The 27,748-nt window shown below is 42.1% G+C and overlaps 1 protein-coding gene across 12 annotated transcripts; it reads left to right on the forward strand.

Moving 5' to 3' along the window:
- On the forward strand, positions 1-26,690 carry LOC139576906 (RNA-binding protein Musashi homolog 1). 12 transcript variants are annotated; one of them, XM_071403483.1, is made up of 15 exons: positions 1-150; positions 490-530; positions 1,331-1,412; positions 1,580-1,664; positions 6,638-6,679; positions 7,386-7,478; positions 12,837-12,885; positions 13,553-13,635; positions 13,741-13,858; positions 14,700-14,837; positions 15,547-15,603; positions 20,364-20,420; positions 21,654-21,833; positions 24,451-24,496; positions 24,663-26,690. In XM_071403483.1, the coding sequence occupies exons 1-14, from the start codon at positions 92-94 to the stop codon at positions 24,477-24,479; spliced, it is 1,113 nt and encodes a 370-aa protein (XP_071259584.1). In that variant the 5' UTR covers positions 1-91; the 3' UTR covers positions 24,480-24,496; positions 24,663-26,690. The 12 variants fall into 12 exon arrangements, with proteins under 12 accessions (XP_071259584.1, XP_071259583.1, XP_071259586.1 ...); XM_071403482.1 differs by having other exon boundaries at positions 21,654-21,829; XM_071403485.1 differs by having other exon boundaries at positions 21,654-21,808.
- Positions 26,691-27,748: the final 1,058 nt, after the last annotated feature.

Raw genomic sequence — 27,748 nt, forward strand, 5'->3', positions numbered from 1 at the left:
TCCCCCCTTAAAACCCTTGGCCAAACCACCGCCCCATCACTCCACTCTGCCTGTTTTTCCATACGGTACAGTCTGAACACACGGGCACGGAATGGAGATGGAAAGGAGCCAGAGCAGCCTGTCAACCACGGACTCCCCTCACGATCCCTGGTAAACTTACCTTCCCCGTCGGCTCTACCTAGTCCTGAGATCGGATACACCTTCAAGACAAGCCCATGAGTTGAAAGAAACTTCCTATTGGAGTATTGAGATGAAGGAGAGCATGCTCGCACTTTTTGTGTTGTTGGTAGCAGTGCTCATCTTCTGAGAGACCGCTCATTCATAGTATTTTTGTGGACAGAGAAAATATATTTTGGTTTTAATAACGGTGTTATAACTTATAATAACTTATATAACGGGTCGACATTTCTAAATAATTTAACTGTCCTCGTTACCTAACATCAAAGCTTACATGTTACATTTACACTTGCATGTGTTCTTTTCTTTTAGCAAAATGTTCATAGGCGGTCTCAGCTGGCAGACAACACAAGGTAAGCTTATTCTCGCCTCAAAACTTGATCAAACTTTAATCCGTTTATTCTCTTATACAATTCTCAGTCATGAAGCTGTTTAAAATACAAAGTGAGAGTTGGAAATAAGAATCTGTAAAAATCATTGTTTTGATTCAAGATTTCTAAAAGTGATGAATGAGTTGTGCTACTTGTAGGCTACTACTCTCGCTTGCCGTCTATATAAATCAAATCTGTGGTCCAATGCTGAAATCAAAGCGCTCATTCAACACAGATCAGAAGCCTACAGGGGGACATAATAAAGAATGCCAAGTTGAAAATAAACCAATCCTAAAGTAATTAGATAAAACTACAACTGGCCTTAGGCTATAAATCCGTGAAAAATGTGTGGCATTTTGGAAAAGGAGTTTACAAAAGTTCTGATCAATAAACCTTGGCAACAGGCTATTGTTCAAGACAATAATTGCACACTTATAACATAGTGCTAGAGCTTTTCTAGCATCTCTTGAGGGATGAGTTTTGTCCAGATTCTGTAATTGGATCATAATTTACTCTTTATGCAGTATGTAGGTTGATGTAACTGTATAGGCTGTCATTGTCAACTTTAAACATCCCTTATTTTACGTTCTCATTTCTGGACACTGGACAGTAGCATTGTTGATGTCTGAAGACAGTCACAGACTGCGACCATCAGAAAGTTAAACAATGGTGGCTACAATTTCGCCGTAGTAGGCTATATGTCACACACCACCTGCTGTAGGCTTATGCTACGGACATACTTTTTTTTGTTGCGCACAATTTCTTACTATTCTTTCTTTCAGAGGGATTGAAAGAGTACTTTTGCAAGTATGGCGAGGTGAAAGAGTGCATGGTGATGCGGGATCCAGTTACTAAGCGCTCGAGGTGAGGGAGGCGTCCGCGGTGCAGCGCCCTATCAGAAAAGCCCGCTCGGTCACAACACAACAGTTCAACTGCTAGTCATGACATAGGTCTAGTTCATTCATATTCAGATTATTATCTGTGTCCATACTTTGTGTTTAATGATTGTATATTCTGATATTTTTTTGAAGGGGTTTTGGATTTGTCACTTTTGTTGACCAGGCCGGTGTGGATTCAGTTTCGGCAGTAACCAGGCATGAGTTGGATTCAAAAACAGTGAGTTATTAAACCACTAAAAGTATTCATGTAGACGAGCACACTCTTCTAGTCTTATCACTTCCATTTCACCCAATACTACAAGACATGTTTCCACTCTCAAGAACTAACTGAAACATTATTGCAAATGGCTGTAGCAGTTTGATCACTTTGAATATTCTTTTAGACATACACTACTTGTTCTACTTTTTTAAAGTTCTTACATAATCTCTAGGAAATAAGTTGAATATACATTTTTTTAATTAAGTAAATATAGATAGGGCTACATTATTGCCTTTATATGGCACTATTAAAGAAGTTGCCATTACTAACTTTAATTTAAACTTATAAACGAGGCTACTAGTAAAATACTTTGGAATGCTGTTCCCATTATGATTTGCAAGTGTTCTTCACACTTGAAGTGTAATGGGATCTAAAATGTACATGTTGAACCATGGAGGAAAGCTCAGGAATAGATTGGGCTGCAGAATGTGCTCTCTCTCCCCTCACCCTCCCACAGTGAAACGGTCAAGAAAGTGTTACTCGGTGTCAATTTCCATGGTAACTGGGGGACCCAGACAGGGTTGTGCTCAATAGCACAGTCTCTGCTTAATAGCAAACTCATCAAACATTCCGCATGCTGTTTTGTGTTTCAGTTTGCAAATATGTCTTATGTGAACAAATCTATTAATTCATTTGTGCCTCTGCACCCTGAGACCAGTAAGCTACAGATGTTGATCTAGTTGGTGCAAGATAGTGATTTTCCTAACATCATATAGGTGCTATTCCATAGGGAGTGTCAGAACAACCACTACCATATGGAATGGCATTATGATCACTTGTGCGAAAACTAAAAGACATTTCAGAACTTCATTAGCCAAATCAAAGATCGCCCCATTGTTTCAGACATAACCTGTTTCTATGTGTACATGTGCGTGAGGGAATGCGTGTAACTTGTGTTTGTAAACTCTGTTGTGTGAGTGTGTGTGTCTTTGTCAGTAATGAATGTGGGCTGGTCTGGGAACAATGCTGCCCGTTGGTCGCCATAGGGACGGCTGAGTTCCCCCTTACTGGGTGGGAGTGGTGACGGCTGTGGGTAGATCAGTGATGGCTGGGGGTAGATCAGTGTATTGAAATGTGTTGAGGTTCGTTCTCCCATTTTGTGTTTGGAGCGGGACACCATCTCAACATATCTACAGATACACACAAGGAAGATTTGTAGACACTTAAGAGGACACCACTCAGGAAGGAAGGAATGATTAAAAGGGGTGATAGTTAGGGTGGAGCACTTTATGGGATGGGAACGGGACAGTTTCAAAGTGGTACAGTAGTTTTGCACAAGCATTCTGTACAGAAGTATGGAAAGTGGTTTGTAGATAAACAATAGACCAAAGTCTGACCAAATCAAAAGTTACTGCAGCAGTCTGATTTGGCATGATGATAACTTAGAATGAGGGCTTTAATGGTTAGTCGCTATGGCTTTTTTGTCTCCATGATACTTCCATCCAAAGAAAATGGACACAAAACCAACATCTTTGAAAATGATAATTTCTTCAATACCAAACGAGCCAACAGTTTAAGCTCATAGCAAAACCCTAGAGCAGTAATAGGTTAGATCAATGTGATGTCAGCTGGAGGGAGCTTGGCTGAGTGTGGTTGGTAACAGGGTGGGACTGTGCTCTGCATGGATGGTGCTCTGTGGCATCTTTAGAGTGTGTGTTTCTGGCAAGGAGAAGGCTCAGTGACCAGCGGCAGGGGTGGGATGGTGAGTAGAGTAGGCTTTAGTTTAGAGAGAATACCCTGCCCCCTCTCCTCTCTCGCAGCCACAGGCAGGTTATCCTGTTAGAGAGTTCTCCAGTGGCAACAGAAAGAATGTGCCATGCTCTGACAGACTGAACTGCTCCAGGACAAGAATGGAGAGAGGTTTACTCAGACAGGAGAGTAGAGGGCAACTATTCTCAGAGTTGGAGAGGAATTAATGGACTTTTATTTGTAGCTGCTAGCACACTGTCTGCTAGTGACTTGAGTAGCCCATCTACCCATCTATGCAGAATTATTATATTATATTGTTGTAAGATTATACTAGCTCCCCATGGTGTCTACAACAAAAAATGTTCTTGGGTCCTAGTTGACACAAGTTGACGGAGGGGGATAGACTGGTTGGCTGCTATGGGATTTTGATAGAGAGAGCCCTATCTGAGTGACGTTGGACGTTAAAGGTTTAGAATAGTGTTTGTGGGAAAATGAGTTTTACAAGATATTATGTCATCCTACATTTCTCCAGCATAGCTTTAGCACAAGGATACTTCAATAGGCAGATATACAGTATATTGATGATAACAACAGTAGTTCAATTTCAAGTGCTTCAAGTTACAGAGTGTTAAAGACCCCTGCAGCTTGTAGAAATATTCTGTCTAAACATGGAGAACTGTGTCAGTCGGACTCAGTCCTGAATATGGACATTGGTGCAGTCCCACACCTGCTATGCACCCACAAGGCAGGTGCTCAGTCCTAAGAAAAGGAAAATATTAACCTGTCCTAAACATCGTCCAGGTCAGATCAAAGCAGTTTGAGACATCCTAAAATCAATAATTCTATTGATTATAGAATACGATGTTTCAGTTCACCCTAATGTGAAGAGACTAACAAGCTGACCCAGAAGGAAGAAGATGAGGAGGAGGAAGGGAGGGAGGGAAGGTGGCAGGAGGGATCACCCCATCTGTGATTAGTATGGATCTACAAAGCAGCTAATAGGATTGAAGGAAAAATGCTTGGGTTGTACTTGAGTCACAGATATTTTACTTGACAGTGTGTTTGACCCCTGAGTTTGTGTGTGTTGCTAACTAAGGCCCGGGTCGTGCACCTCACCAACTGTTGCCTATGGTTGGACAGTAATTGATCAAAGGGATTGTTCTGATTTGATAAACCCCCTTGCCTTGTTCTTAGACTCAGCTCTGTGGACGGTGGGGGTGAGCCTGGGTTACGGCCTGGCCTGTCTCTCCAACACCAACACCTCTGCCACATTTAGCATCCTGGAACTGTTACCATCTAATCAATATGTGATCATTAGATTTTTTATTCAATTTGCATGATTATGTCTGTTATTTTGTCATAAATATAGAAGAAAGGGGGCATTTCATTTTTTCTAAAATCAATTGTTTATTCGGGACATTCATTTGGTTTTTAAAAATACTTTTATTAAAAAGTTACCTCACCTGTCTAATGTCCATATTTCCCCCCATGGATGTGTGTTGGTTGCTCTATGTTGATTTTGTCTGTTTGTTTGTTTTTGAATGTGCACAGGAGTGTTGGACATCAGGAGGGTTGGTGACCGGAGGTGACTATCAGAGTAGTCTAGAGACCATAGAACTAAACAGTAGACTCTGCATCCGATACTCTGTCCAGTCTAGCCTAGCCTTCTCACACTGCTCTATAGAACCTGCCGTGATGTCTACACTACACATGTAGACTAAACACTGTACTTTACTCTGGTAAACACATGTGGTTTACCATAGAGGCTCTAGCTGTTTACTGTAGTTCTGCTCTACCCCGTCATGGTTACGGACTAATATAGTGCTCTTAGCACTGTACTGTCTTACTGTCTCGTAGCATAACAACAGTACAGCGTGGAGTAGTCTAGTCATTCTTTAGTTCTGTTAGATCAGTATAGGCTAATACTATAGCTAGAGGTCTCCAATTGCTGTACTATAGTCTCTATAGTTGCATCTTTTTGGCATGGTGTAGTTACTCTTTATCCAATCTGAGTAAATTACTATATTGTAAATGTATGAATTCAAATGGGTTTGGCTTTTGTGTGACACATATCCTGGTGAATCTACAATTGACCTGACAGTTTATGTAGTTGCATTGTTATTATATTTATTTAGTATTATTATTATCATCATAAAATGTCCAATATTTCAGTCTGCACTGTGAGTGATAGCTTAGCTCTCACGTTTACTGATGCTTTTAGAGCAGAGGTCAACACAGTGTAAGAACTGTGTGATGAAAACACTATGAAATGTTGATTTTTAAATAGCGCACAAGATCATCATATTGTCTTAGCGGGAGAGGGAGGCAAAAACAAACAAACACAAACAAAATGAGGCTGATGTGCTGTCAGTGTGTGAGGTTGATGGATTTCTCCTCTGTTTGCGTCCGACCATTCTCCCTCCTTGTCTTCCTCTTGTTCTGTGCTGTTTCTCCCTTTCTTTAGCTCACTGTGTCTCTTTCTCTGTCCTTTTTTGCGGAGGTGAGATGTGTTTGTGATTGTAGTGCCTGTGTGAGATTCCAGGAGATCACATGTCACATGTTGGTGACGAGAGGAGGAGAGGGCTTTGGAAGGCAGGCGGGCCAGAGAGGAGAGGCACCTCTGTGCCTCTGTCACTCCAACATTCCCACACATTCTACCTGCACAAGCACACCAATAGACCAGCACTTCTGAGGTTGGAGCAATATTCAGTACATCTGAGACCAGCTCTGGCCAGTGCACGATGTAGGCCAATTGGGTTATTGTTAGAATTAAGTTAAATGAGAATTACTTAGTTCCAAATCTACCAGCAGATTCTTTCAATTCAAAACATTTTATTTGTCACATGCTTCGTAAACAACAGGTGTAGACTAACAGTGAAATGGTTACTCGTGGGTCCTTTTCCAACAATGCTGAAAAGAGAACATTTCTTCAAAGAGAAAGCACATTTTATACTCAACATTTTTTTCACCTTCTATACCCCACCTTGTGGGAACAATTACCCCTCCATCTATCCTCTACTTGTCTTATTCCTCTAGGTCTCATAATGACCTATGTACTGGTGTAGCATTATAACCCAAACACCCATGCTAAGGAACCCTTACAGGATGAGGCAAGGAGCAGCATCAAAGAGACCATAACCATGGACTTGGTTCACACAGATTCACCTGATTGCATGGGCTAGTTTATCTATATTGAACTGTGTGTGTAAACAGGCCTTTCTCCTCTTAACTCCCTCCTCTAGATTGATCCGAAAGTTGCGTTCCCGCGTAGAGCCCAGCCCAAGGTGAGTGAGCCAGTCTAGTCATTATTTGTCAGGGCTTAATCAGTCCAGTGTGAATGACATTGCTGGGAGGGAGCAGGTTAGCGTGTGCTTGCTGTGTTTAGCTTTTCACATTCTATCTGGGCTAATGCCTTGTAATGAGATGAACATGACTGCTGCTGTGACATCACTGTGCTCCGTACACTCTTATGTGATCAAGTGGCTTTTGTTAACACCTTATACAGCACAATAATGTACATGGTATATTCTCAAGAGCCTAAAGTGTATACGGCAAGTTCACCGGCATTAATGCTGATTGTGGTATCAGAAGTAATTTTCTACATAAGCAGTGCAATAGTATGTTAATAATGTACTGTACTGTTGGTCGTGATGGCATAAAGATCAACATAAAGTCTATGACCATTTTGTGGTTATACATGGGCAGAGCTATTTCATCTGATTCCTTTATTTGCCATGCTAAGTGGTCTTTTAGGAGCTTTAGGGGAAATTGGAAACATGCCTGCTGGTGGTTTTTCCATTGGCACCTGAATTATTTTATAATTTAGACGAAACACATGAGAGATGATAACACAAACATATGATGGACAATACCAGGCTACCCAACGACAGCCACCATTAATGGTTGATCTTAACCCTTGGTTTTATCACAGTTACTCATTCATGAATTCATTCTCCATCCATTAATAAACGGACCCATTTCTCCTTGCAGCTAGTGACTCGGACCAAGAAGATCTTTGTTGGAGGTCTGTCCGTGAACACGACCATCGAGGATGTTAAGGCGTATTTCGACCAGTTCGGAAAGGTAAGCAGCATGTGAGCTAGTATTGCTATTGAATGTGTCTTTTTAAAATGTTTTATTTAGCTAGCTAGGTAGTTAACGTTAGCTAGCGCTAGTCGGTTGTACCGGCACCAACACTTCGGTATTTCTCCTCCTATAGCTTGGCCTCAAGCTTCTTTTTAAATGGTGTGCCAACATGTAATTCATTTGTATTTTTTATCGTTATAAGCCGTGATACATCTACAGTGCATTCGGAAAGTATTCAGATCCCTTGACTTTTTCCACATTTTGTTACGTTACAGTTTTATTCTAAAATTGATTAAATTGTTTTTCCCCCTCATCAATCTACACACAGTACCCCAAAATGACAAAGCATTTAAATAATAAAAAAAATAGGAAATATTACATTTACATAAGTATTCAGACCCTTTACTCAGTACTTTGTTGAAGCACGTTTAGCAATGATTACAGCCTTGAGTCTTCTTGGGTATGACGCTACAAGCTTGGCACACCGGTATTAGGGGAGTTTCTCCCATTCTTCTCTGCAGATCCTCTCAAGCTCTGTCAGGTTGGATTGGGAGTGTCGCTGCACAGCTATTTTCAGGTCTTTCCAGAGATGTCCGATCAGGTTCAAGTTGGTATTCAGGCCAAAGAGTTCAATCTTGGGTTCATCAGACCAGAGAATCTTGTTTCTCATGGTCAGAGTCCTTTAGGTGCCTTTTGGCAAACTCCAAGCGGGCTGTCATGTGCCTTTTACTGAGGAGTGGCTTCATTCTGCCACTCTACCATAAAGGCCTGATTGGTAGAATGCTGCAGAGATGGTTGTCCTTCTGGAAGGTTCTCCCATTGCCACCGAGGAACTCTGGAGTTCTGTCAGAGTGACCATCAGGTTTTTCGTCACCTCCCTGACCAAGGCCCTTCTCCCCAGACTGGCCGGGGGGACAGCTCTAGGAAGAGTCTTGATGGTTCAAAACTTCTTCCATTTAAGAATGATGGAGGCCACTGTGTTCTTGGGGACCTTCAATGCTGCAGAAATGTTTGGGTACCCTTCCCCAGATCTGTGCCTTGACACAATCCTGTCTCGGAGCTCTACGGAAAATGTATTCGACCTCATGGCTTGGGTTTTGCTCTGACTTGCACTGTCAACTGTGGGACCTTATATAGACAGGTGTGTGCCTTTCCAAATCATGTCCAATTAATTGAATTTACCACAGGTGGACTCGAAGTTTAGAATAAGGCTGTAACATAACAAAATATGGAAAAAGTGGTCTGAATACTTTCCAAATGCCCTGTAGAATCGCAATACGTATTGTATCTGCACCTGAGTATTGTGACAATTTTATAGCGCGATGTCCCTGGCAATTCCCAGCCCTAGTACAGTGGTTCCCAAACTGTGGGGCACACACCCCTAGGGTCGACAGGGGTAGTGCGGGGGTCCAGCTTTCAACTTACTCTTGAAGTTGTAATAGTAGAATGCACAAGGTGCAATTTCGAAATTGGGTAGTGCATCATCAGTTCCTCGTGTCATGTCAGTCATTGTATACCTTAGAGAACTATTTATAACTTGTCAGAAATGTCCAGATCAACTAGCCTATGTCAGCTAATGTTTTTTAGCTAGGTTTTTTTAGCCTAAAGATTTTGTTGTAATGTTTGAGTCACTTATATATCACATGAATACACATTAGACATGGCAAAATGTATGGAATTGCAAGAAAATGTACTTTAAAACTGCACAATCTCTCTGCACCCATGACAAAATGTGTAGAATTGCAGGAAAAAGAGCTTTAAACCAGTAAAATGTTCTCTCTGCCAACAACAGTTTGTGTTATGAACAGTGCCTATAGAAATAGACGTGGTGGGTGCACGTGCAGGGGTGGTGTGGGATGTTCCCCAATGCTGGAAGGGGGGTCTGAGTGAAATAGTTTGGGAACCCCTGTCCTAGTAAACGTGTCTGGATCTCATAGCCAAAACCAGTAGATAGTAATAGCACTGACGTCATTCACGTATTCCTATGGAAAACTCCTGATGGCACCAAAAAATCTTTACATGTCATTGTGAAAGTGGCCGTAGCTAGCAAAGGATCATGGTTGATGTAGTCATTTTCATCCTGCCTGAGAGAGTCAACCGGCAGCCTCCTCGTAGATTGGTCTGTGTCAGCAAGTGGTCCTGTGTGACGACAAATGTAGTAGTCGGAATGGATCACTATTTGATTAAATATATTGATTTGTAGCGAACTTTTAAAGAATTCACCTTGGGGATTTATGCCGATCGTAATTTACATAGGCTTTCCTGCCGGCTTTTGGCACGGCTAGGTTGCAACACAGTTGCCGACCAACAGAGCTCCAGACGGACACTGGGGGGCTGGTGGATCTGTTTCTTGGACTGTGTTGTTGAGGGGAGGAGATGAGTGTGATGTTGCATCCTCCTCCATGGCAGTGTTTTCCTCAACACATCTCACATCTTTGTTGTTTAGATGAAACTGATTGCTGAGGTAAGGGTCAAAATTAAGTGGAATAGAAGAGTTGCTTTGGAAGGAAGGAGAGTTACTTGTGGGAGGGGTGGAGGAGAAGAGGGATAGAGAGAGTAGAACCAGAGTGGACAGGCTTAGGGAGGTATGGAGCACTAGACTAAGTTAGGGAAAATAGGGAGAAAAAAGTTTTGGAGTGAGTATGTGTGGCAATGGTGGGGAGGGATTATCAGAATCTGAATTAATCTGATGTAACAGCTGCTTCTACCCCAACCCCCTCCTGGCCCATTACCGTGGTGACCCGGCTTGCCCATTGTCCCCAAGTAATTCAGCGGGCAAGGGGTTTTGTGTTGAGGGTGGGGGGTGTGTCAACCCAGGAGTTGTGTAACAATAACACTCGTCGACCAACGGTCAAAACAGACCCAAACCAACATACTTTTCACTTCCAGTCTGTCATCAGTTCATAGATATTTATTTGAATATCCGTAGTGTACTGTTTTTACTCTTCCCACCATAAATTCCAAGGGTCTTGAAATGAGAGAGAGAGAGAGAGAGAGAGAGAGAGAGAGAGAGAGAGAGAGAGAGAGAGAGAGAGAGAGAGAGAGAGAGAGAGAGAGAGAGAGAGAGAGAGAGAGAGAGAGAGAGAGAGAGAGAGAGAGAGAGAGGAACTAGGCCAGAGAGATGGGGTTGCAGGGATTTAATGGGACTATTAGATATTTGAACAAAGCTAGGCAAATATTTTGGAATCTTCAAAATATTCTTACTTTTTGTTGACACTGTACCTATTTTAAGCAGGCAAAACTTAAAATAGTGGCCGCAGGTAACCTACAGAAGTAGGTAAGGTGCAATTCAATAGGAAATCAGATAAACCAATGAGCCTGGATGCTAACTAGATTAGCTTTCAACCCCAGTAATAGGCTGAGGCAAAGCTCATTTATGTAGTTTAGTCAGCCATTAGTCAGTCTAGTCTAGTCAGTCAGGGCAGAGTTTGATTATGTAATATTACATTCGAAGTCTTGATAGTTGAAATGGTACTTCCTGTATCTATTATATACAATACTGTATGTGACACATGAAATGCTTCACTCCCAATCATAAAACAGCATGAACGGAATGAGAGAGATGGATGGATTGAGAAATGTAGGCTCCAGCCATCCATGGAAGTTCCTGATTATACTGCCTCACTGGACCTTTTGTATTCTGTCCTGCTCTGGACAAGGGGGTGGAGAGAGAGATGGGGAGAGAATGACAGGGAGGATGAGCGGTGGAAGAGGGAAATATTGTCCAGTGCGCCATTAAAATGTCCCGTGTTTGAAATATCTAGGTTTAAAAGACAGTTATTGATTTAGAAACATTTTGTTAAATGAGGACATTATTGCCGTTTTAACTTTTAATTGCACTGGGTGCTTGTGGTTAATCTCTGTTGATGACTCTATAGCACATGTGAATAACATATCTTAAGTGTCAGTTCTGCCTTTTTGCGAGTTGCAGATTTCAGCATATAATTCAGCTTCTAATTCAGTACAGTTTTGTGGTGTAAACCGTGGAGTGACGTTGTCTGTGGTGTTTCATTGCTTTGTCATGGGGCTTGGCCTAGAAAGAGGCAGTCCTGGTTAGGGAGACAGGAGGGGTGATAGGGAAATGTCAGAGTGGAAGGAGTCAGTGATTTGAGAGGGCTAAGACCAACAGGTCTTCTTTCACACTGGCTGGAGGCACTCCTCCCTCACCCTTGACCTTTCTGCGTGCAAGCTGCCCAATGATATCCCCAAGCACACACACACACTCACTCTGACACACTCACTGACACTAACACAATGTACCAGTTCTGGGTGGAACCGTATAGGCCTGTCAATGGTTCTGGCAAAAAGTTAGGTGGAACCATGTGCACCTGTCAATGGCTTTATTACAACCGAAACACGTTTTATGTGGAAAACTCAGATTAATTTAGGAGTTTATTTGAATTTAGGAGTTTATTTGAATTATAATAGGTGTGTGATATTTCATGCTTCTTTTATTAGATTTTGTATTGAAAGGTATTAGTCTATGTTCAGTTGAAGGATATACCTGGGTCTCTTCACTTTGAAGGGGGGGACAGAGAGGGAGAGAGAAAGGGCACAAGGAGAGGAGGAGTTATGGCTGGCTGTGCCAACAGACAAAGCCTCCACACCTCTTTGTTCTCTTGCTCCCATTCTTTGTCTCTCTCTGTTCTCCTCCCTCCCTATTTTGTCCCATACTTTCTGTCTCCACCTTTATCTCACGACACTGTATCTTCTCTCTCACTCTCTCTTGCTCTCACTCTCTCACACACACTCATCTCAACCTCACTATGGTCTATACCCGTATTCTCTCCCCAGTCTCTCTTCTTGTCATCAATTCTATACTTGCCCACATTTTTACTTTACTTATTGTACCCCCTACCACTCTCTCTGTTTCTCTCTCTCACCCTCTGTCTCTCTCACACACACATTCTCTCTCTCTTCACAAATAGTGCTTGTTGCCCGATAAAGCTCTTTAGGAGAACTTCTTGCACAATTGCCATGGGAAGGGCAAACTTTCGAAAGTAGGGGGAACGAGGATGGATTATGTCTTCTTTTTCAAAGAGATTGCGACAATGCAGTTCAGAGGCAGGAAATCTAACAGTGAAGGGTTTCTAATTTTGGCATGAATCAAACATTTCCTAGCGACCATCTTGTGCCCATGCACCACAAATGTCCCCTCAAGATTTGTTCAGGTTTTTTTCTTATTATCCTTCCCTCTCCTCCTTTGTAACCCCCCCTCCTCCTCATTCTGCCCTTTCCATCCATCTGTTGCTGAGCCTCCCTGCAGAACTTGAGAAGGGATGAGGTCAGACAATATGGTGCGAGCGTGCGTTGTTTGAGGTGATGTGTGTACAACTCTGTGTTTGTCTCGTCTAGGTTGACGATGCCATGCTCATGTTTGACAAGACCACCAACAGACACAGAGGTGAGACTCCATCTCTGTATCCTCAACAACACATTTTTTTTAACATTTTGGTCATTTAGCAGAAACTTTTATAGTTAGTGCATTCATCTTAAGGTAGCTAGGTTAGACAACCACGTATCACAATCGGAGTAAGTAAAACTTTTCTCCAGAAAGCAACTATCAGCAAAGTCAATGCTAGTAGGAAAAAAAACACTACCCCCCCCCCATAGGCTGAGCAGGAAGAACTGAGCATCAGGAGAGGAACGAGGCTAGGCTAATTAGTCCGTTAATCGGGATCAGGATAAAGCCTCCTTAAGCTCCTCCTCCCCACCCTGGGCCTGATCGATTATGACAGCCCACCAGCTTTACTGGGCTGAGGGAGGAGGGGAGGCTCACTGGCCTAGCCAGGAGGGATGGGAAGGAGGAGGGGATGAGCCAGGAACAGCACCCCAGAGGGGGGAGGGTGCCAACATTCTAAGCAGTTATTACAGGACCTAGTACAGGAGGGGGTTAGCAGCAGTGCATTAGCCCCACACTCTAACCCCCTAGAGACAGTTGAAGGGATTTACCCAAACTTGGGTCTGAGATGTCCAGTAATGGGAACAAGAGCTTTAATCCATTGTGTCAAGCACAATGCTTCACGAGTTGAACCTCATCACATACATTATTTGTATTTTGTCTACTCCAGGATTTGGCTTTGTCACGTTTGAGAATGAGGACGTGGTAGATAAAGTGTGTGAGATCCACTTCCATGAGATAAATAACAAAATGGTGAGCTAAGAAGGCCGTAAATCAATCCTTCGTAATTCAATACACAATGTAATTGTGAGAGGTGTAGTTGTTGACTGTTTTTCCCCCCTCGTGTGTTTCTGACAGGTGGAGTGTAAGAAGGCTCAGCCCAAGGAAGTGATGTCACCCATGGGCTCGGCCAGGGGGCGCTCTCGGGTGATGCCCTATGGCATGGACGCTTTCATGCTGGGTATCGGCATGCTGGGTAAGCTCATAGTGACGATGAGGACGACAGTAATGCCAACGATGATGATGTGGCCCCTTATATCTTGTTACTCCATATCGTCAAATGACTGTGAAGCACTGTAAAGAATCTTCTCGTAATATCATATTTTACATCATGTGGAGATAATTTACCACAGAAAGTACAACCTCTAGGGGACAGATGTCATACTCCTTATAGGATCATCTCCCCATAATAAGATAATTCCATACTTGAGCCTGCCAACTGAAAAGTCTATTTAAACATGTACTACCAAATTAGTTTAAGTGGTACCCTGGAATTTATGCAATCTATGGTCTTAGGGTAAAGTAGTGCTTGTATGTGTGTAATATTGCAATTTATGAAATCCCAAATGACACATTGGTTTCCTTACCCTGTAAGCAGTCAATGGACAAGGTATGACAGCAATCCATGCTTTGGCTTAGTTTCCCTGGCACTGTTTCCAAATGCTAACTTTTTACCATTTGTGGCAAAAATCCCATTGAAGTTATGGTACCGATATTAGCATTTCACCAATGCATGGATTGCTGTTATACCTTATCCTTAGACTGCTTACAGAGTAAGGAAATCAGCATGTCATTTTGTCATTTGGGGTTATATGACACCACCATCATCTACTGTTCAGTCTGAGAACTGCAATATTCACAATGACATTGGCAGGACAAGGGGAATTATAGTCAAGGGTACAGTTGTTAAGTTAGATCAACTGTGGGCTGAGCATACATACACTAAATATCCTATTGGCTGATCTAGACTAGATAATGTCATTGACTGCATTGTTTCTATGAACCTGTTGTAACATTGACAGTATCCTCTTTCACAGGCAGGGGGCAGCACTGTTTCACTCAAACACAGACCCATGACTGTCCTTTCACCATAGGTTACCCAGGGTTCCAGGCAGCTACGTATGCTAGTCGAAGTTACACTGGCATCACCCCTGGATATACCTATCAATTCCCTGGTAAGAAGCTACTCCTCCACCCATTCATACTCCCTTGAGTCAATCATGGCCATTTTGCCCGTTCCCTGGACCATCAGTGAGCAGTAGAGGAGTCCAATCATTTGACGATGGTTGTGTAATTCTTAGGGTTTATTCATTTCCAGTTGGTGTGTTTAGACTCGTCATACTGTATATAGCTCCCACAAAATACAGACAAACTCTTTAACCAATACACACACATGCCTCCATGGAAGCTCATAAAGCACTCTGTGTGTGTCATTGGCTGCTTGTAAATATCAGGGAGTGGAATGACATATGCTTTGTGTGTGATTGTATGTGTTAGTAAGAGAAAGAGAGAGAGTGGGTGTGTTTGTGAGGGCCAGTATATTCTTAATCCATCCTAACGTATTAGGCTTGTACGACCAGTTAAGCAAATTAATTCTTCGGCTACGTCAATCTGCCACTTCCCATTCCCTCTCTTCTTTCATTTCTTCCTCTTACTCCATCGCTCCAGCTCAGTGTTGTGTTCCCCTGTCGTCACCCTAGTTGTGTGTTCTCTGCAGGTGTGTGTGTGTGTGTGTGTGTGTGTGTGTGTGTGTGTGTGTGTGTGTGTGTGTGTGTGTGTGTGTGTGTGTGTGTGTGTGTGTGTGTGTGTGTGTGTGTGTGTGTGTGTGTGCCCCTTGCCTCACTGGTGGTGTGTTTCAACAGCACTCTGATGTTTTTGTTCTAGAATTCCATTTAGAGAGGACCCCCCTTCTGACATCATCCCACCCCCCTGAGCTCACAGGTCAGTCCCTCCTCTGGCCTTTACAAGCAGCTTGCTGTCAGTCTGCTACACACCCCTTTACTGTGCTACAAATTAGTTATCACAAAGTGACACCAGTAATTATGCAGTAATTACACAGTACAGAGTCGTGGGCTTGCACTTATCAGTGTTTTTGTTAATATACACTACCGTTCAAAAGTTTGGGGTCACTTAGAAATGTCCTTGTTTTACCATTATCATCGACATCATGTCAAAACTCTAACATATGGAGCTACATAGTGATGCAAGGTACACTACCGTTCAAACGTTTGGGGTCACTTAGAAATGTCCTTGTTTTGAAAGAAAAGCACATTTTTTGTCCATTAAATTAACATCAAATTGATCAGAAATACAGTATAAACTTTGTTAATGTTGTAAATGACTATTGTAGCTGGAAACGGCAGATTTTTTATGGAATATCTACATAGGTATAGAGATATGGCTTTTTCTTTACAACTCTGCCTAGAAGGCCAGCATCCCGGAGTCGCCTCTTCAATATTGACGTTGAGACTAGTGTTTTGCGGGTACTATTTAATGAAGCTGCCAGTTGAGGACTTGTGAGGCATCTGTTTCTCAAACTAGACACTCTGAATGTACTTGTCCTCTTGCTCAATTGTGCACCGGGGCCTCCCACTCCTCTTTCTATTCTGGTTAGAGACAGTTTGCGCTGTTCTGTGAAGGGAGTAGTACACAGCTTTGTATGAGATCTTCAGTTTCATGGCAATTTCTCGCATGGAATAGTCTTCGTCCCCGTGCCTTTACATGGCACGCCGTAATTTGGGCTGAATAAAAAACCCTATTACGCATTCCTGCGCCTGTCTCCCGAATCTCTTCATGCCGACGTGACAGAATAATCGACCAATGAGGGAGACAGCGGGAATGGCCCGTCCGACGACGCTGCGACTGGTCTGTCCGACGATGCAACTTCAGCAGCTACAACTGGCCTGTCCGACGCCGCCACAACCGGACCGTCCAACGCCACTGCTACTGGTCCGTCTGACGCCACCGCAACTTTGGCAGCGGCAACTGGCCCGTCCGACGACGACGCTACTTCGGCAGCTGCATCGGGTCCAGTTCGACCCGCACTGCGTTCCTGTGATCGTCCTCGAGGCCGGTGTCGTTGCGCTTCCGGATCCCTCTGGAACTTTCATCACGCACACCTGTCCCCTATTCCCACTGATTAGCAGTTGTATATACAGTTGAAGACAGAAGTTTACATACACTTAGGTTGGAGTCATTAAAACTTGTTTTTCAACCACTCCACAAATTTCTTGTTTACAAACTATAGTTTTGGCAAGTCGGTTAGGACATCTACTTTGTGCACGACACAAGTCATTTTTACAACAATTGTTTACAGACAGATTATTTAACTTATAATTCACCGTATCACAATTCCAGTGGGTCAGAAGTTTACATACACTAAGTTGACTGTGCTTTTAAACAGCTTGGAAAATTCCAGAAAATGATGTCATGGCTTTAGAAGCTTCTGATAGGCTAATTGACATAATTTAAGTCAATTGGAGGTGGACCTTTGGATGTATTTCAAGGCCTACCATCAAACTCAGTGCCTCTTTGCTTGACATCACGGGAAAATCATGGGACAATCATTGGGTTTCAACCCTGTGTTTTTGTTACGTGTTTGTTTGGTCTTTGTCCCCGTGCCCTTAATCGGCACGCCATAATTTGGGCTGAATAAAAAAAACTATTACGCATTCCTGCGTCTGTCTCCCGGATCATTCATGCCAACGTGACAGCGTTGTATGAGATCTTCAGTTTCTTGGCAATTTCTCGCATGGAATTGCCTTCATTTCTCAGAACAAGAATAGACTGACGAGTTTCAGAAGAAAGTTATTTGTTTCTGGCCATTTTGAGCCTGTAATCGAAACCCACAAATGCTGATGCAGATTTGGCATGGGTCCTCAGATCCTCAAAAAGTTCTACAGCTGCACCATCGAGAGCATCCTGACTCGTTGCATCACTGCCTGGTATGGCAACTGCTGACCTCCGACCGAAAGGCACTACAGAGGCTAGTGCAAACGGACCAGTACATTACTGGGGCCAAGCTTCCTGCCATCCAGGACCTCTATACCAGGCGGTGTCAGAGGAAAGCCCTAAAAATTGTCAAAGACTCCAGCCACCCTAGTCATAGACTGTTCTCTCTGCTACCACACTGCAAGTGGTACCGGAGCGCCAAGTCTAGGTCCAAGAGGCTTCTAAACAGCTTCTACCCCCAAGCCATAAGACTTTTGAACATCTAGTCAAATGGCCACCCAGACTATTCGCATTGCCCCTCCCCTCTCCACACCAATGCCACTCTCTGTTGTCACCTATGCATAGTCACTTTAATTAACTCTACCTACATGTACATAGTACCTCAACTAATCGGTGCCCCCGCACATTGACTCTGTACCGTCACCCCCTGTATATATTGTTATTTTTACTGCTGCTTTTTAATTACTTGTTACTTTTATCTCTTATTCTTATCTGTATTTTTTGAAACTGCACTGTCGGTTAGGGGCTCGAAAGTAAGCATTTCACTGTAAGGTCTACACCTGTTGTATTCGGCGCATGTGTCTAATAAAATTTGATTTTGATTTGATGCTCCAGATACTCAACTAGTCTAAAGAAGGCCAGTTTTATTGCATTTAATCAGAACAACCGTTTTCAGCTGTGCTAACATAATTGCAAAAGGGTTTTCTAATGATCAATTAGCCTTTTAAAATGATAAACTTGGATTAGCTAACACAACTTGCCATTGGAACACAGGAGTGATGGTTGCTGATAATGGGCCTCTGTACACCTACAGTGGGGAGAACAAGTATTTGATACACTGCCGATTTTGCAGGTTTTCCTACTTACAAAGCATGTAGAGGTCTGTCATTTTTATCATAGGTACACTTCAACTGTGAGAGACGGAATCTAAAACAAAAATCCAGAAAATCACATTGTATGATTTTTAAGTAATTAATTTGCATTTTATTGCATGACATAAGTATTTGATCACCTACCAACCAGTAAGAATTCCGGCTCTCACAGACCTGTTAGTTTTTCTTTAAGAAGCCCTCCTGTTCTCCACTCATTACCTGTATTAACTGCACCTGTTTGAACTCGTTACCTGTATAAAAGACACCTGTCCACACACTCAATCAAACAGACTCCAACCTCTCCACAATGGCCAAGACCAGAGAGCTGTGTAAGGACATCAGGGATAAATTGTAGACCTGTACAAGGCTGGGATGGGCTACAGGACAATAGCCAAGCAGCTTGGTGAGAAGGCAACAACTGTTGGCACAATTATTAGAAAATGTAAGAAGTTCAAGATGACGGTCAATCACCCTCGGTCTGGGGCTCCATGCAAGATCTCACCTCGTGGGGCATCAATGATCATGAGGAATGTGAGGGATCAGCCCAGAACTACACGGCAGGACCTGGTCAATGACCTGAAGAGAGCTGGGACCACAGTCTCAAAGAAAACCATTAGTAACACACTACGCCGTCATGGATTAAAATCCTGCAGCGCACGCAAGGTCCCCCTGCTCAAGCCAGCGCATGTCCAGGCCCGTCTGAAGTTTGCCAATGACCATCTGGATGATCCAGAGGAGGAATGGGAGAAGGTCATGTGGTCTGATGAGACAAAAATAGAGCCTTTTGCTCTAAACTCCACTCGCCGTGTTTGGAGGAATAGAAGGATGAGTACAACCCCAAGAACACCATCCCAACCGTGAAGCATGGAGGTGGAAACATCATTCTTTGGGGATGCTTTTCTGCAAAGGGGACAGGACGACTGCACCGTATTGAGGGGAGGATGGATGGGGCCATGTATCGCGAGATCTTGACCAACAACCTCCTTCCCTCAGTAAGAGCATTGAAGATGGGTCGTGGCTGGGTCTTCCAGCATGACAACGACCCGAAACACACAGCCAGGGCAACTAAGGAGTGGCTCCGTAAGAAGCATCTCAAGGTCCTGGAGTGGCCTAGCCAGTCTCCAGACCTGAACCCAATAGAAAATCTTTGGAGGGAGCCGAAAGTCCGTATTGCCCAGCGACAGCCCCGAAACCTGAAGGATCTGGAGAAGGTCTGTATGGAGGAGTGGGCCAAAATCCCTGCTGCAGTGTGTGCAAACCTGGTCAAGAACTACAGGAAACGTATGATCTCTGTAATTGCAAACTAAGGTTTCTGTACCAAATATTCAGTTCTGCTTTTCTGATGTATCAAATACTTATGTCATGCCTTAAAATGCAAATTAATTACTTAAAAATCATACAATGTGATTTTCTGGATTTTTGTTTTAGATTCCTTCTCTCACAGTTGAAGTGTACCTATGATAAAAATTACAGACCTCTACATGCTTTGTAAGTAGGAAAAACTGCAAAATTGTCAGTGTATCAAATACTTGTTCTCCCCACTGTATGTAGATATTCCATAAAAAATCTGCCGTTTCCAGCTACAATAGTCATTTACAACATTAACAAAGTCTACACTGTATTTCTGATCAATTTTATGTTATCTTAATGGACAAAAAAATTGCTTTTCTTTCAAAACAAGGACATTTCTAAGTGACCCCAAACATTTGAACGGTAGTGTACCTTGCATCACTATGTAGCTCCATATGTTAGAGTTTTGACATGATGTCGATGATAATGGTAAAACTCATTTTCTGACTGACTTGTCTAGAGAGGTCATGTATGTTTTTGTAGCCTGAGCTGGATGTGTAACCTGTTGTACCTCCTCTTCCCTGTCAGCCATTCCTCTGTCGGCATACGGACCAATGGCAGCAGCGGCAGCAGCAGTAGCTAGAGGTATGTCGGTGCTGTTTAAGATGAGGGAGGACGATTTTTCTTCTATTACAGCATATTGGATGACTGTCATTCATATTCCATTCACCCAGTTCAATGTAACAGTGATAGGTTTAGGCTACTACATGATACTCAGATTCTCCCTATACCCATCATGAGGTTGCTACAACATAGCCTACGAATAAACATTTACAATGTAGGTGCACAGGTCAAGAGACAAATTTGAGTAATCAAGGTGACAGACAGTGACACGTTCAATACTGTCTTGCACATCAAGCTCAGGGATGGGCAACTGGCGGCATGCGGACCAATTAAAAACTATAACTTACTGTTGAGAGTTAGAATAATAGAATACACAAGGTGCAATTTTTTCACTCAATTAGATCATGTCAACTAAAATGTTTTTGATTGGTAAGTTAGTCTAGCAGCCAGCTATCTAAACTTTTAGTAAGCATGGTCAAATTACTGACCGGTATGGGGCCCTTTGATCATCAGTTATCATATTAAAAAGGGTAAACATTTGCCTACCCCATGGCAAAATGTGTAGAATTGCAGCAAACTTGCTTTAAAATGGCAACATTTTCTCTACGCCCCATGCCAAAATGTGCAGAATTTAAGGAAATTAACTTTAAAACTTTTTTTTCTTCTCTTCGCTGTCACGAGGGGGGCCGCTAAAATGTTCTAGATTCATTCTCTGATCATTTGATTGGGTGGATTACACGTCAGTTCATGCTGCAAGAGCTCTGATAGGTTGGAGGACGTCCTCCGGAAGTTGTCGTAATTACTGTGTAAGTCTATGGAAGGGGGTGAGAACCATGAGATTTGGTATTGTAGTCAATGTACCCAGAGGAGGACGGAAACTAGCTGTCTTCCGGTTACACCATGGTGCTACCCTACAGAGGGCTGTTGATTCTACTGTAGACCTTCATTGTAAAACAGTGTGTTTTAATTAATTATTTGGTGACGTGAATATATTTAGTACAGTTTTATCAAAAAAGGAAAACTTTTTTAATGTTTCACAATTTTTCTGAAATTCACTGAGGAGGATGGTTCTCCCTTTCCTCCTCTGAGGAGCCTCCACTGGTATGAGGGGTTGAAAGACTGAAAACCTCTGTCATCTGTATCTCTGCCAGGGTATGACTGAATGGAGAAATTGTCTGTTTGTTGTACAGTATTTCTTGTGTGTACTTAATTCTGTGACTGTCCACTTATTTGCATCTGTATTTGATATATTAGGCTCCACCCCCTCTCGTTCAGGAGGGTTCCTGGGAACCAGCAGCCCTGGGCCAATGGCAGACTTGTATGCAGCAGCCAATCAGGAGTCTGCTGTCAGCAGCTACCTCAGCGCTGCAAGCCCCTCCCCAAGCACTGGGTTTGGCCATAGTCTGGGGGTAAGACACAGCCCTTATCACGTAGGTATTTTAGACCCTATTCATTTTTGGTAATGCAAACTATCTGTTCAGTTTGTCATAGGAAGAATATCTATGCCTCATAGCAGTGCTTCTAAGATGTTGATCTTGGCATGTGTTTATAGATTGAGTGGAATATCAAATAAAATCAAAGTTTATTGGTCATGTACACAGATTTGCAGATGTTATCACAGGTGCAGCGAAATTATTGTTTTTCTAGCTCTAACAGTGCAGTAATACAAAACAATACACACATAATCCAAAAAGTTCAAAGAAAAATGTTGAGATCAATCCAATTAACAACCCAAATAGCACTGTAACAGTAATCCAAACGCAATCTATGCGTATGTACACTGGATTAATTTATACAAGATATACTAGGAATGATATGAACAGCAGTAGATATATTAGAATGAACTATGTCAAGAATCCACTATATACAGTGCATTCAGAAAGTATTCAGACCCGTTGACTTTTTCCATATTTTGTTTTACATTACAGCCTTATTCTAAAATTGATTAAATAAAAATATTTCCTCATCAATCTACACACAATTCCCCATAATGACAAAGGGAAACAGGTTTTTAGAAATGTTTGCTAATTTATAACAAATAAAAAACAAGTATTCAGACCCTTTGCTATGAGACTCGATATTGAGCTCAGGTGCATCCTGTTTCCATTGATCATCCTTGAGATGTTTCTACAACTTGATTGGAGTACACCATTGGTAAATTCAATTGACTGGACATGATTTGGAAAGGCACACACCTGTCTATATAAGGTCCCACAGTTGACAGTGCATGTCAGAGCAAAGCCCAAGCCATTAGGGCGAAGGAATTGTCTGTAGAGCTTCGAGACAGGATTGTGTTGAGGCACAGATCTGGGAAAGGGTACCAAAAAATATCTGCAGCATTGAAGGTCCCCGAAAACACAGTGGCCTCCATAATTCTCAAATGGAAGAAGTTTGGAACCACCAAGACTCTTCCTAGAGCCAAATTGAGCAATCAGGGAGGTGACCAAGAACCTGATGGTCACTCTGACAGAGTTCCTCTGTGGAGATGGGAGAACCTTCCAGAAGGACAACCATCTCTGCAGCATTCCACCAATCTGGCCTTTATGGTAGAGTCGCCAGACGGAAGCCACTCCTCAGTAAAAGGCACATGACAGCCCGTGTGGAGTTTGCCAAAAGGCACCTAAAGGACTCTGACCATGAGAAACAAGATTCTCTGGTCTGATAAAACCAAGATTGAACTGTTTGGCCTGAATACCATGTGTCACATCTAGAGGAAACCTGGCACCATCCCTATGGTGAAGCATGGTGGTGGCAGCATCATGCCCTGGGGATGTTTTTCAGCGGCAGACACTGGGAGACTAGTCAGGATCGAGGGAAAGATGAACGAAGCAAAGTACAGAGAGATCCTTGATGAAAACCTGCTTCAGAGCGCTCAAAACCTCGGAAAGTGAACCTTCGCACCAGTCTAACAGGAAAACGACCCTAAGCACACAGCCAAGACAATGCAGTAGTTGCTTCAGGACAAGTCTCTGAATGTCCTTGAGTGGCCCAGCCAGAGCCCGGACTTGAACCTGATCGAACATCTCTGGAGAGACCTAAAAATAGCTGTGCAGCGACGCTCCCCATCCAACCTGACAGAGCTTAAGAGGATCTGCAGAGAAGAATGGGAGAAACTCCCCAAATACAGGTGTGCCAAGCTTGAAGCGTCATACCCAAGAAGACTCGAGGCTGTGGTGCTTGAACAAAGTACTTAGTAAAGGTACCGAATACTTATGTAAATGTGATATTTCAGTTTGGTATTTTTTATAAATTTGCTCAAATTTCTAAAAACATATTTTTGCTTTGTCATTATGGGGAATTGTGTGTAGATAGATGAAAAAAAAACTATTTAATAATTTTTAGAATAAGGCTTGAACGTAACAAAATGTGGAAAAAGTCAAGGGTTCTGAATATTTTCTGACTGCACTGTAAATACATATCCGGTGTATAAACAGTGTAACTAAAATGCAATGCACAGTAGTAGAAATATTAAAATGAGCTATGTCAAGAATACACTTTATAAATACACAGTACAAAACCCCATAGCAAAATGGATAGAATTGCATGAAATTAGCTTCCGGACCTGAGTTCGGAATATAAATAATATATATGTGAATGGTGTGTATAGACAGAATGGTCAGTATGTGAATAAAAAAGGTGTGTATAGCATATAGGGTGAGCCTTGAGTTGAATACATTATATACGTATAAAGTGCGGAAAACAGTATGTAAACATTATTAAAGTGACCGGTGTTCTGTTTACATAGGTCAGCGGTCTCTAAGGTGCATACTGGGTGGTAGCTGGCTAGTGTCCATTCCTTTGTTATGACTGTATGATCATCTGTCTGTCATTGTGTGACTGATAAAATAAAAAAAGGTCAAATGAACAAGTAATGTTGCTCTCGTGTAATGAGAGCCTATCTATACTGTCTATTTTGACGGACTTGTCTGGCAGATTTGGTGAGGGTTGTGTTATTGTATTGTTGAGTGTGATATTGGTGTTGTTGGTGGTTTTGTTGTGATGACTGGGTGCGCCCTCTAATCACTCCTGTGTGTCTGACTGCTCCCTACAGGGCCCTCTGATTGCTACGGCTTTCACTAACGGCTATCACTGAGAGAGTGAGTCTGCTACTACACCCACCCACAGCATCACATACTCAGAAGTGTCATGTTCCATTCAAATGAATCACTCTAATTTACTGTATATTTATTGTAACAAATGTATAGATATGTTGTCTAATAGAAACATGAAAATAAAATAAACATTGTCTCTATTTCTCTGCAGGTCTGTGGTCTGAGAGATGGAAGGAGTTGAAGCTGCTTTGAGCTGATCCGACTCTCTATGGTTACTCCTCTCTGGCTGTGTGACCCTGCAGTTTGGACCCTGATCGTGGACCCCTGATGTCCCCGCCCCTCCTCCCGCTGAGGATCTCTCTTCTTCAGACTTCCTGTGTTCTGTCTTAACATCACCTCCTGTCTAACATGTTACTGTAGTTAGCAGAAAGGAACAACAACCTTTCAAATGTTTCTGCTTGTATTAGAAAGACATGCAGATCATTCTAGCTACTTTTTTCTTTTGTTTTATTTCACTTAAATGTTTTGTGAAAATTGTAATGTAATCTCATATGTCTTGATTCTTTGTTTAGTTTTTGGGAAATGTTTTGTCAGAAGGTGTTTTATTGAGAGGCGGAGAGGGAGAAAGAGTGATCTCCATGTATGAAATGTGTGAAGGACTGGAACAGTCATTTCTACTGAATAAGTGTATATTTGTCTTTTAGTTCATACTGAATTTTAACAGAAAATGTCTGATTAATGAATTAAATTTGAAAAACGTATTACAATGTTGAAAATGTATATCTTGGTAGGTTTTGAACAAGCATTTGTTATACTAATAATGATCAAAGTAACAAAATTGATAGTCATGAGTCTCTTTCCAGTCAGATTGAACCGTGTGATGTCTGTTTTTGTAAAATATTGTAAATATAACTGTATTTTGGATTCTGCAAAAAAATGAAGGGTGTTGGGAGGGCAGGGGAAATGGTACGATGGTATTTGTTTTCAGCAGATATTTTTATAGTTTCATTGGAAACCCAGACTGGAAATCCAGACTGTTCCATATCATAGTATAATAGAGACGGGAGGTCAGTCATCATCACAGGTATTGTCAGACACAAACTGTGTTTTTGTCAGTCAGTTTTATCATTCTCTTTCCACTGGACAACATTCATGACACTAACATGAAGTTATGATATAGTTTTATGGGAGGGTTTATTACTGATGTATTTGTTTGATTCATAATATTTAGTTGTCTTAGTTGTGAGCCTGGCCCAGGTCTGTCAGAGTGAAAGGGTTTTCTCCTATACTGTGAATTCACCCAGGAATCCCTTTTATCAGCACTGGGAGAGAGAAAGCTTGAGATGTTACATTAACGTGGGAGACGCGGGTGTTGGGATACTCCTTTAATATGAGAAAAACTAGCTGTTTCTATCCTCATTACTTGGTACTGTGTTATTTTATTGTTGTTTTAGAATTATCATTTTTAATATGTAATGGTTGTAAAGGAAAATGAAGGACAAGCATGCAGAAACAGTCGTAAAACAGTTTCACAATGGTACCATTTTACGACTCAATTCTTCTGCAGATTGTGTTGATGTGTGTGAGTGCGCGTTTGTGTGTGTGTGTGTGCATTGTATGGCTATATGTGGTCACACTTATTGGCATCATGTGTGAAATGTATTGTCAGGGAATGGATACATTGGTGGTAAATGTGAATGTATTACTGCTATTTTGGTTTGTTACTGAACTTCCTTGTCTCTTTCGGTGTGTGGAAGGGATTTGTTAATTTCTAAATGAACACTATCTCAGAGGTGGTCCTGAGGCTCTTCCATGATGAGATTGTATGTATTTCTCAACCCCTCCTCCACACCGACAGAGACACTACATATCTACTGGGTGACACAGACTGTAGCCATGAAACTCATAAGAAGCAATATACTTTTTTAAGAGAACTCAATAATTTTGTTCAGAAATTTTACGTTGTTGCACTGGGAGGTCAAAATAAAGTGTTTTAATGTTATGGTTAGTTTAAGAAAAAGAGGCACTGTCAATTTCTATCACCAAGTTGAAGATTTTGATATTTTTCTAAGCCTGCTGGTTGCCACGGTGTTGCAGCCTTTGGATTCTGTGTTTACTCTGAAAGGTAATGTTCTTGTCAACACTGTAACCCTCTTTCAGTTATTTTTCTTCCTGTTTTCTCTTTTTTTCTTTGGAAAAAAACTTTTAAAAATTCCTAATAAATTATTTTAAAACATTCCATTCATTCTTTGAGTTGTAACTGTCTTTCCAAACATTGTTTTCATGAAAAGGTGTAGAAACAGTATAAGAGGAGGAAGGGAGGGGGTAGTAATGGATTGATTTAAGCTCCAAAAGGTGTAGCTACATAAAAAGTAAAAACGGTGACATAACATGACTAGTATACTGTATGTCAGATATAAAGGGATTGCAGTCTCTCCATAGACTACTTTCAAGGTTAGGAAACATTCAAGCAATTTAGTCATTTAGATTAACTAGCCCCAATGTGTTATGCATCCATATTGGAAATGTAAGCATAACGGAAAAGTATATTTAAAGTAATCAAAGTAGTGATTCTTAGGTCGGAGGAGGTGCATCTGTATACAGCCATGTTGTAATGTCGAAATAAACATGTCTCCAACCCCATATCACACACTAAATATGTGCGTAGCCTACATTATATTATCAATTGGGGAGAGAGAGGCTCAAATATCAATTGAATTTGTACATATCCACTGTGTACAAGTGAATTGCAGCAAAGTTAATTCCTGTTTCAGTCATGTTTTTGGTCCCGTTCGCATGGGTCAAACAAAAATAGTGCCTCCCACAATGCAGGCAATGGCTGCAAGTTGCCGCTAGTGACGAGCAACTGAAGAAAATGTAAATAGACTGCAGTTGAAACTTCCAGACCTTTTATCACATGGTTGTTGTAAAGTTCATGCAGTCGACATGTATGTCATGCCCTGATCTGTTTCACCTGTCCTTGTGCTTGTCTCCACCCCCTCCAGGTGTCACCCATCTTCCCCATTATCTCCTGGGTACTTATACCTGTGTTTTCTGTCTGTCTGTGTGAGTTCGTTTTGTTCGTTCAAACCTACCAGTGGATCCCCTTGCACCCTGTCTTTGCTATAGTCCCTGTGTTCTAGTTGACATTTCAAGCCTGCCTGCCCTGAACCTGCCTGCCCTGAACCTGCCTGCCCTGAACCTGCCTGCCCTGAACCTGCCTGCCCTGAACCTGCCTGCCCTGAACCTGCCTGCCCTGAACCTGCCTGCCCTGAGCCTGCCTGCCCTGAGCCTGCC

This window comes from Salvelinus alpinus, chromosome 5 (assembly GCF_045679555.1).
Source record: "Salvelinus alpinus chromosome 5, SLU_Salpinus.1, whole genome shotgun sequence".
Lineage (NCBI taxonomy): Eukaryota > Metazoa > Chordata > Actinopteri > Salmoniformes > Salmonidae > Salvelinus > Salvelinus alpinus.

Excerpts from the sequence above, each read along its gene's own strand:
- LOC139576906 (XM_071403482.1), top strand. The coding sequence starts at position 92 with ATGGAGATGGAAAGGAGCCAGAGCAGCCTGTCAACCACGGACTCCCCT. Across the intron at positions 151-489 it reads GACTCCCCTCACGATCCCTG|CAAAATGTTCATAGGCGGTC; the intron begins GTAAACTTACCT and ends CTTTTCTTTTAG. Across the intron at positions 6,680-7,385 it reads CGCGTAGAGCCCAGCCCAAG|CTAGTGACTCGGACCAAGAA; the intron begins GTGAGTGAGCCA and ends TTCTCCTTGCAG.